The 10808-nt window shown below is 38.9% G+C and overlaps 1 protein-coding gene across 3 annotated transcripts in view; it reads right to left on the bottom strand.

Annotated features, from left to right (window-relative positions):
• Positions 1-1857: 1857 nt before the first annotated feature.
• kat7b (K(lysine) acetyltransferase 7b) overlaps positions 1858-10808 on the bottom strand; it is a 77229-nt gene continuing 68278 nt past the window's right edge. For all 3 annotated transcript variants that reach the window (XM_080213903.1, XM_080213905.1, XM_080213904.1), the window contains 4 exons: positions 9300-9393; positions 5688-5834; positions 4340-4446; positions 1858-3650 (listed from right to left, as the gene is read on the bottom strand). In XM_080213903.1, coding sequence (XP_080070029.1) covers positions 3549-3650; positions 4340-4446; positions 5688-5834; positions 9300-9393 — 450 coding nt within the window. In that variant the 3' untranslated portion in view covers positions 1858-3548. The remainder of the gene's footprint in view (positions 3651-4339; positions 4447-5687; positions 5835-9299; positions 9394-10808) is intronic.

Below are 10808 nucleotides of genomic sequence, written 5' to 3'. Positions count from 1 at the left end.
TCCCATGTAACAGGCTGGAGGAAGAGAGGCTGAATGATCTCCTCCTGTTCCTGTGTAACAGGTTTGAGAATTACCCTCTCTATTTCGAAAATCTTAGCTTGGTTTTCACTTAACCTTCTTGCTAAGAAAAACCGCAATATTTTGATTTTTTTTCATAACTAAAAGCACTTGTCAACATTTGTCTCACTGCTCTTTCCAAATTGTTGGTTTTTAAATTTGTCAGTGGCGTAGCATTATTACTGTGGACAAATTTATTATTTCCAAATTGATAAATTATTGCAACACAAATTCTAATGCATTGTGGACATGGTAACTTGTTTACAGAAAATACAACATTTGATTTGCAGATGTTATGCATTTAGTAATGTTCAATGCAAATTACCTGGGGTTCGATTCCTGGTTTGGGTCACTGTGCAGAGTCTGCACATTCTTCCTGTATCTGCATGGGTTTCCTCCAGGTGTTCTGGTTTCCTCCCAAAGTCCATAAGACGTGCTAGTTAGTTCATTTGCCATGCTAAGTTCTCCCTCGGTGTACCTGAACAAAGTGTGGCGATTAGGGGATTTTCACAGCAATCTCATTGCAGTGTTAACGTAAGCCTACATGTAACATTAGTAAATAAACTTAAAAAGTTTTCATTTTTTTGCCTTAGCAAGCAGTTATAACGGGTCCAATTCTCCCATCCCGATGAGCACGTTTTTTGGTGCGTTGGGATGAGACAATCGCGCATTGGCTGCTTCATGGGATTTGCGCACGTCTTCCCGACGCATGCATGTCTCCCACAGCAGAAAAACAGACACAGTCAGGACCGTGCTAGAAACAGGCGGGAAGTGAAGTAATTTAAATCTTTTTAAAATATATTTTATATGTGATTATCAGGCCCGACTCGGAATTCTCCAGGCCTGATAGCATCTCCCACCCCACCAAGAGTATTTCATTCAAGCAGAGTTTAGACTATCTCCCCCCTTGTGGTCAACTAGCAGAAGACCCCACTAGAGTGAAGGGAGGGGCAACAGGGGTCTCCAGGGGAGTTGAGTGGCAGTGCCCCCTGGGTATGGGCACCTTGGCAGTGCCAGCCTGTGACCCCAGCACTGCCCAAAGGGAAGTACCCACACCCACAGAGCACCTTGGCATTACCTATTGGGCATCAAGCAGTGCCAATTGTGGGTGACCGGTGGGAGTCCTACTGCCACTTTACATTGGGATCGGTTGGGGCTGGAAGAAGGCCAACGATTGGAGCAGGCTGGGGGATGGGTGGTCTGCCTCCCAATGGGGGGGGGGGGGGGGGCAGGGGGGCAAAGATTGGGGCACTCTGGGATATTGGTTGGGGGAGGGGGGGGGGGGGGGGGTCAGGGCTGGCTAGATAGGCAGCACTGCAGGGATCCTGGACTGGCCATCTATTGAGCTGGCCAGCAAACTGCAGGTTGACAGTTGGAAGCCGCTGCGTATGCGCAGAGATCTGGAACTGTCAGTCTCCGGCCTGAATAGGCTCCGCCCGCCAAGCTTATAATAAGATTCACGATTGTGACTTCTGCATTGCACAGTGTGTGGGAGATTCAAGTCTGAAGTTGAACTAAAAAAAATTGTGATTTACACCAGTTTTCTTGCCAATTCAGCACTTTTGGGAGAATAGCCCCCAACATTTCGTCAGAGGAGCAGAACAGAAATGTAAAACTGTAAACCTTCCAAAGAAAAGCCTAAGGGAGAAATAAGCCACTCTTTTATGGACTGATATATGACTCAATATGAAGAAAACTAAAAATAGTAAATCTCTTTTAGAATATCAAGTCCTGTGAATTTAGGGGGTCTCTTCAGAGTACATCGCCTGGGATATTAAAGAAAAACATTAATGACAACTATTGAAAACACACTGTACAACATGCTTTATTCATAAGCAAGTACAGAAGGCATTACATCACATTTGGTACAACAAGTAATTAAGCAATGTTCATCAATTCTAACATTGGCACAGCCATGTCAGGCTGACAGAGTGTGTACCCTGGTTCAATTCTGAAGGGTAAAACAGGTACCCTTCTACTCAGACCAAACATTTATAAAGCCGACCTTTTGTTTAGTGCTAAGTTTAGCTGCCAGTGACAATAAAAGGTGTTAAGACACCATGTGACAACTGTGCGTACTACAATACCAAATACAGCTCAACTCTCCAGCTTGTATCTTAAGAAGAGTAAAATGGGCCAGTTTTATAGAAATCTCGTGAACCATTCAACACCTTCATCAGCAAAACCTGTTTTTTCTGTATCATAAATTTTCCAATATAAAGCTCCCCTATATATAACATGCATCTTCCCCCTACCCCCACCCATTTGGACCAAGGTTCACTTTTACTGCTTGGGACAGTTTAGATCTGTGTGAAATGTGCATTTTACATCCCAACTGAAGGAATTGCCAGGGAAGAGGTTGGGTGGGGGAACAGAGTGTGTACTTCACCCATTAGGTTTGATTGAATAAAATCAGGACAATATTACATGTATATCCCACAGACTTTTTATTTACAATTGTCAAGTTTTCATATTTCATTACCTCCCATTCAGTATCAATTATGTTATAACTACACTGATACCACATCAGTTGCCTAGTGACTTCACAAAACAGCTGACTTCCCTCGAGTGTTTTAAGAGCTTTAAAGACAAAGTTAAGCCTTATTAAGCTGTGATTTTAATATTATGTGATATAGCAAGATAATTTTCTGGGGAGATCCGGAAATATTCCCTTATATTTACCGTCATTAATAAGACCTTCCATTGTACCAACCATCTCATGAAAAATAAATGGCATTTAATAATTCTTAACGAGTAACCTCTATATAAACTTGAATGGAATTTACAATATATTAGCTCAAGACGAGCGTCAGACTGATGTAAATAGCAGGAGCTTATCAGACTGCTAAGAGTTGAACGCTGTGGCTTCAACTTCCTTTGCTGTTTTCCAACCATTTGTAAAGGGTACACATTTATAAAAGCCATTATGTTTGAAAACTGCTTAAGGACTGGAACAGCTGCAAAGCATACAATGTTTAGGACAGGTGAGTTGGGAACATTCCTACCTAAATAGTCTTTTAAAAACTTAACACCACTTAACGATTTTCTCTTAAAAATCCAAAATGGGTTTCTACCTCTATACTTGTTCATCTTTGATGCTGAAAATATTTCTGCTCTGCAGCATTTGCAAAGAACAAGTTGAACATTAAAAAAAAATCTATCAGCCATTAAACAAACAAAAAAAACAGAAAACATAACTGGCAACTTGTGAAAGTTTATATTCCAGGTTGTACAACTATAAATTTCAAGCCCAATTGTCTCTCCTAAGAACATGTGTCAAGCTGCTTTGTTGGAAATGCTACCACAAACAACAAACGGAATAAAAGCACAATATTATATTTGCTGGGGTAGTACGCTTTACTATGTCCTCTGCAGGACGAACAGTGGTAAGGACTATCATGTAAGGCTAAAGATTCACTATGGGATCTTCTGTTTTGTGTACATGAGCTGTTCCAAGGTGGTGCCTTTGTTGAGAGGGAAACATTGGGCAACTAAGTTCCTTTTGGTGGTGTCCATTTCAAACAGCTGGAGTCTATGGTTTTGTTCCCGTTCGTTCGTTTTGCTTCTTTGGCCAGCCACTCATCTATTAGATCCTGAAGTGAACAGAAAAAGGAGTCGTGTAAAAGCTGACAGTAAATGTGACAATCAATATATCCAGGATGCTTTATTGATATAAAGTTATAACTGGCAAATTGGCAAAGAAACATTACATTTTACAAAGATGTATTGGTAGTTCATAATTTGGCAAATCAACACTCAGATAATACCATTACCTGAAACAAAATTCATCTCACACAGGGGTCTTGAATTGTCCCAGATGTAAACAATATAAATTCTGTATTCAATATCATATCATTCAATAATTTAGGGAGGGTGGTCACGCAAAATCCTTTCTTGTAGCATATTTTTATTTCGCTAAACATGCACCAGGCTGGTTTCTGAGTCAGGTGGTTTTGAGTTCAAACCCAATTCCAGTCTTGATCATATAAATATAGGTTCTTATTTTAATGCAGTATTGTGGTGCAGTGTCAGAGGTGCCGTTTTCTGGATGAGGAATTAAACTTAGGTCCCATCAGTTTCATCAAGCAGTCATTAAAATTCTCATATTTGCATAAGAGCAGGAACATTTTATTGTCTTCATGGTCAATGTGTTAAGAAACACCAGCCCTGCATATACTACTTTTTGGACCTTGTATGCAAATTGACTGCCCACATACTAATAATCTGTACTGTAGAAGAAATATGCAAGGGGTGTAAACATAATCTATAAAATTTTAATTACCTGTCGTTTTAAAACCAAGTGTTTTCCCTTCCAGTATTTCAACATCTGTAATGCCTGAAGAGTGCTGACAATGTCCACAGGATTGACTGCAGTTTCTTGACTGATTTCTGCAGAAACAAGCATGTTTGTTTGGTACTTTTGAATACTGTACTGTGTAACAAAAATGATTGCTCTGCTTAACAAATGTCCATATATAAAGCTTCTGGGTCGCAAAGTAGTGTGGATTGGGGACAATTTAACATCAGATCCTGAAAGAAAGAAAATGCTTTTCTAATGACATCTGACACCATCTGAGAGTGTTTCATATTGCTTTGAGTCAGAATTAGATTCGAGCCCGACTCACTACTTGTAATGCCAGTTGAACTGAACCTGTAATGTGAGTTTACACTGAATGTAGTTAAGGGTAGATTAAATCTGCAAATCAAATAAAAACTTGTACCCTACAGGAAAACTTGTAATATTCTCAGACTTTCATTTGTATTGCAGAGAATGCACTACTATATTACTCAAGTTATAGTCATTGATATTTTGTTTGAACAATTTGCACTGAAATATCTAACCTCACCATACTCAAAAAAATTCTTAAAAAATGGTGCGTTCATATTTTTGACTCTCAACTGAATCAGAAACATATAATACGCATTTCCTTCAGCATACAGGAGTTTCAATGGATCATAATAAATTTGGGTAAACGCAAATACAAATGCAAGTGAAAGTATTTATTTGTACCATTGTTACGAGACTATGCCATTTTAATTTTGAAAACATGGCTTTAAAACTCTCAGCTGACTGGAAATTTTGCAATTTGAATTAAGACAGAATAGACTACTTTAAAACACCAGGGAACCTTCCAAGGTGAAGATGAAAACCAAACCTTCAAACCCATCAAAACTCATTATATGTACATCATATGTAGAAAATTCACCCTACTGCCTTCTCGGCAAAGACACCAGTCAGTGTGAGCCACATTTACTTCTTGGGGTTTATTGAATTAGCTAATTGCAGCTCGAGAACTAGAATTTGTTGCATTGCTTCTGGACTTGGCTGATATGTTACAGGTGGTGCAGGCAGTTAATGCAATAGAAGATAGCAACCATTTTATTTTATTAGCCTTGGAAAGAACACAGACCACAGCACAACACAGCCAGGACACATCTGACATAGTACATTATAAATAATTAATGGCAAATTTTAAAGTGTTCTGAATGAAACTGGTCTGTTTCCGTTGCATTAAGCAATCAAAGGTATCAAGAATAATTTACATGGCTGCAAAATACTTATGATCAAAACCAAATGACCCAGACTGAAAACATTATATAAGAAAATCAATAAGCAAATTCATTTTCACCTTTGATAGAAATTTCCTTGCCCTGAAAGTTGTGCAAATACCGCAGTAACACTTCCTTCCAATAGCTGCGGTAGCTGATAAGCCCCAGGTCGGACAGAGGACGCTCCGGGGAACCAACCTTTTCTTCTACTTTGGACAGCAAATAGCCTTTTACAAGAAGAAGTGTTATCTAGATTAATTAAATGACTGAAACAAGCAGTACTTTTCAAGTTCACTGCAATCATTGCTATGATCCTGTTAGGGAGGCAACACAGAGAATGGTGAATGTCTGGAATGAGCTGCCTTGGGAGGTAGTGGGAGCAGGTACAATAGCTGCATTTAAGAGGCAACTAGAGGAATACATGAATAGGATGGGAATGGAAGGATATGGACTCTAAGTGCATACGGTTTTAATTTAGGCAGGCATCATGATCAGCATACACCTGGAGGTAGAAGGGCCTGTTCCTGTGCTGTACTTTTCTTTGATTGGTAAAGATTAAAGAAGAAATTTGATTACTCAGCAGAATTAACCAACATAACTATCCCACAAGGTTTCACCTTTTTTAACAAAAGAAATGTTATATCAGAAAGTATCAAACAAATAGGACATTTTAAAAACAAGCAGTCACCCATTTAAAACAGAAATGAAGCAAAAATAAAATCACTCAAAGGGTCATGAGTCTTTGGAACTCTCTTCCTGAAAAGGTGGTGGATGCAGAGTCTTTGAATATTTTTAAGGCTGATGTGGATGGATTCTTGGTAAACAAAGGGGTGATGGTTACCAGAGGTAGGTGGAATGCAGCTTTGAGGTTACTTTCAGGTAAACTCAGTTCAACTTTCTGTCCCCATCCTCCCAACAAGAGTTCCTTTATCTTACAAAACCTGTACGATTCATTCACTTTTACTTGCACCAATTCAAAAGTTTCGCTCAGCTCGCCAGAGTTCATTCTGACTGTGTTCCAGCTATTCGTTAAGGTACAATATTTTATGGGGGCCCTTCCATTAGCTGTTAGTTAAACAATTTGCCAGTTTACTGATCTCACATCTTTGGATTCCACAGCTCAAGCATAGGCCTCCTCACAACTCATGTCATGGTTTAAAACATCCTTAGCTGTGGTTTGAAATGATGCAAGTGGGCTTTTGGAAACCAAACTGATTACTTCCAAAACTCCAACACAACAAGGTTACCTGCCTTTTATTGAGAAAAAAGACTTATTCTGCTAGCTTCTCTAAATCAGTCTTCTAGGTGTTTTTCCCCTTTCCAACTTTGTCTTGTACTGAACACCAACTCCCAATCACAGGCTGCACCATGGATGATTGATCTCGAATTTGCTCTACAAAGTGTGGGTCCGGCTTTATCTATCAACCTCCAAGAAGCTGCATAGGACCCAAAACTGGCACAGTCTCTTAGTTGCTATTTCAAACTTCTTTCTTGCTGGCTATGCCCTAATAAAATTCAGAGAGAGGTAAACTCAAAACAAAGAAACTTACTATGTTCCAGTCATCGCTATGGAACTGTGACACAGCTAGTAGAAATGCAAATTAACTACATTTTAATTCCAAATCTTTAATACTAGGAATCACATTAATAACGCGAATACTGAATGCCAATAACTGCATAAATCATGGGTGAGATCTCCAGCCATGTGCGCCCCAAGACTGGAAATTCCCGCTGGAGCTCAACGAACCCTTAAATGGTCCGCTGAATTTTTTGTCTCGCCCACTAGGGTTCCTGCGAATTTCGGCCCACATGTCCAGTTATTTAGCTAAGTAAAACAACCTATGGTTTATGTTTCTCACCCTTTTACTCTGACTTTAACCAGTAAACATGTGTTATCTTTCAAATTGTAATTACCTTCACTATGTGTTTGCCAGCCTCAAGATGTCTACCAGTGGGTTTTCCCCATTGAATTTCTAAAACTAAAAAGCTATATCTCTAAACATATAAACTATCAATTAGGTATATGTAAAGTACAGTAATTACTTGTTCGTCCAATGATCAATAAGGTTTAAATAGCCCACAATGGCAGCAAGATGTGCATCCTTAAGAGGCAAGTCTTCCCAATAACATGAATAAAGCATATATATAGGTTTTCTATCAATCCAAAAGTTGGTGTGCTGACAATCATTGCTTCTGAGAACATAACTGACCAGATCATCCTAAAAATCCTCAAAATCATAATCAAGAAAGAGCCAAGTTGCTCAGCCAGGATATCAAAGTGACCCTGAAATCCTGCAATAGTTGTGAGTAATCAAGTCCAGAATACTCCTACAAAATTTCAACTAACAATCCTTTGCAATGTGCTTGTGTATCACATCACAGGGGATTTACCACTTAACCAGTAGTTAATGTAATTGCGCAAACAGAAATGTATGAATTATCCCATATGATTAATGCAAACTGACTAAACTTAATCTGTAAACATGTTTTTACTTCTCTTTGTGCTAAATACAATTTGAATTAACCATTAGGAGGCACTCGATTTCACCAGGTATGGCCACATTTCTCATTCTTAAAACACAACACATCTTAACCACTTCAATGTGTTGTTAATAGTAATCAGGTATTCCTGATCACCTTCCATTCGCACAAACTATATACCAAGACACATTCTTTGGAAAATTGTGGGAAACTGGAGAAAAATGGTTGGACAAAAGGATATTAACACAAACAAGTAAAATGAATGTTCAAAGGAAAGAAAACCTCTAGCTTTACAAAGAAACGTCTACAATTAAGTTCTTTCAGAAGTGGTGCAAGAGTCCTGAGAATTCCAACAAATGTGCTCAGTGCCATGAAATAAGGATGAAGTAATGTTTAAAAAGATCAGCACAGATGGAGAGGGCTTTTTGACCCATGCAGCTCTTGCTTCAGTAACTAGACCGGAATATGACATTCAAGGTGCAGCCTCGTCAGAGTGCTATCGAGCTTCAGCTTCGGACTTTATCAAATTGGCAAAAAAGTTTACCATTCTATTTGCTTTGTGAGTTACTAATCTCCAATAATTGGACATAGGTCATCCTATCAATCTCAAATTTCTTTCCCTCTCTTTTGAGGGGATTTTCGTACTGCTCATGATGTTATTCATGATTTTAATCCAGTGTTAAACTTTGCACTTATTTGCCCACTTGTAAATTTTATCCATGTCCTTCTGTACCTCTTTGCCCACTTCACAGTATCAAGCTTCTTCATTTATTGTCGACGCATTTCACCAACTTGCAACATATTTCTAAATCTAAGTTATTATACATACATTAAAAAAAGTAGTGACTTTCAGGCTTTGCACAATACAACAATTTTGCATAAAATGACATAAACAATGATTGAACAGTAATGATTATACTGCAAAGACTTAAAGTTCAACTTCTGCAAAACTACAAATGCTCTAAATATACTCAGAAAGCAATTAAGCATTTTATATACTGAAATAAAAAAAGATGCTGGAAATACTCAGCAAGTTAGGCTGTATCTGTGGAGGGAGCAGAGTTAAAATTTCTGGTCAATGACCTTTTATCAGATGTTCTGGAAGATGTTCTAGAAGATCTTCTGCATCGACCAGGCAGCTGCAAATTACACAGTTGTGTGTCTGGCAGTAAAACCCCAAATAGTCACTATCATTACCCTTCAATACTTACTGAAGTCAATTAGCATTTTCCCAAATCCTTGTCTCATATACTGTGGCATTGTCAAAATGCACGACACATTATAGTTGAGGAATGAATTCTTCTCCTGAAATAAAAATCAATCACTTGTTATATACAAGACAGTTTGTTCGAGTATGTTCAAAGCAGTTTTCTACCATCTTCAATCCTTTGACAAAAATATGAATACGAAAATGAAAGCCTCACTGAATTTGGTGATGAAGCCTTATGTTGACACATGTTACCTACAATCTCAACCAGATGCATGGTCATTTCAAGTCTTTCTTTTGACAGCCCAGCACAGCGATTAAGGTCCAGCTTTTTCTGAATTATCTTCATTCTTGCTAAATTAACCATATTACAAATGTTTCATCCCAACCAAATAACCAATGTTGTTTCCAGTTATCACATTCATAGCACCCCTACAATGCAGGAGGCGGCCATTTGGCCCACAGAATCTGCACCCACCCTCTGAAAGAGTACTCTAGCTGTGCCCACTGATCTGCCCAATCCCTATAACCCTGTACATTGATCATGAGCAAGTCACTTGACCTACATATCTTTGAACACCAAGAGATAATTTAGTTTGGCAATCCACCTAATCTATGAATCTTTTGACTGTGGAATGAAATCGAAGCACCTGGGAGAAACCAACAGAGGCACAAAGAGAACATGCAAACTCCACACAGTCATTTGAGGCCAGAATTGAACCTGGGTCCCTGATGCTGAGAGGCAGCAGTGCTAATCACTGTGCCACCAGGCCAGCAAAAGAACAAATTATGTCCCATTAGCCAGGAACATAACAATTGAGAACAAGACTCTCCAGCATCTACACTGAAGGCATCAACTGCCGTTTAATGCTGGATAAGCGCGACTTGGGAAAGGTCCTCAACAAGGAGTAGGGACTAATTTCTGTTAGCAGGCTTTACTATAATCTTGCATAGATCTAGTGCCTTTAAAATACAAAAACATTGAGTGTCTTCCAGCAATGTAGCCAGACAAATACTGGCATCAAGGATGAGAAGCGTAGTACTCAGTGTATGGAAAGAATACCAAATTGCAGGGCCTATGGACTTTAAGCCATGCCCTCTGATGGAGGAGACAAGAGAATGGGGGATGCACAAGCTAAAAGTTGGAGGAAGAATGTTCTTTGGAACATTGTAGGATTAGGAGAGTTTAAAGAAATAAGGATTTGCACATGAAAATGAGAATTTTACAATCAGCGAAATTATGATCTTGACGCTATTTGATTATTGGATGAATTCAAAAGATTCATTAGTTACCTTTAGGAATGGACATTGCGATCTTACCCAGTCTAGTCTAAATTTGACTCCATTCCCACAACATGGATTACTCAGCTGCCCTCTCAGCAAAACATTCAGTTGTGTCAAACTGCCAGACAAAAATAAGGAGCAGCAGCCAAGGGTGGGAAATAAAGCTGCCTTTTCTAATAACACCAACATCCTGAATAATTACTTTTTGAATTCCTCATATCAGTTCTAA

The sequence above is a fragment of the Carcharhinus amblyrhynchos genome, chromosome 27, assembly GCF_965287045.1.
Source record: "Carcharhinus amblyrhynchos chromosome 27, sCarAmb.v2.hapA, whole genome shotgun sequence".
Taxonomy (NCBI): domain Eukaryota; kingdom Metazoa; phylum Chordata; class Chondrichthyes; order Carcharhiniformes; family Carcharhinidae; genus Carcharhinus; species Carcharhinus amblyrhynchos.
Note: the sequence above shows the minus strand (reverse complement) of the source record. Positions and strands in the feature narration are given on the sequence as shown.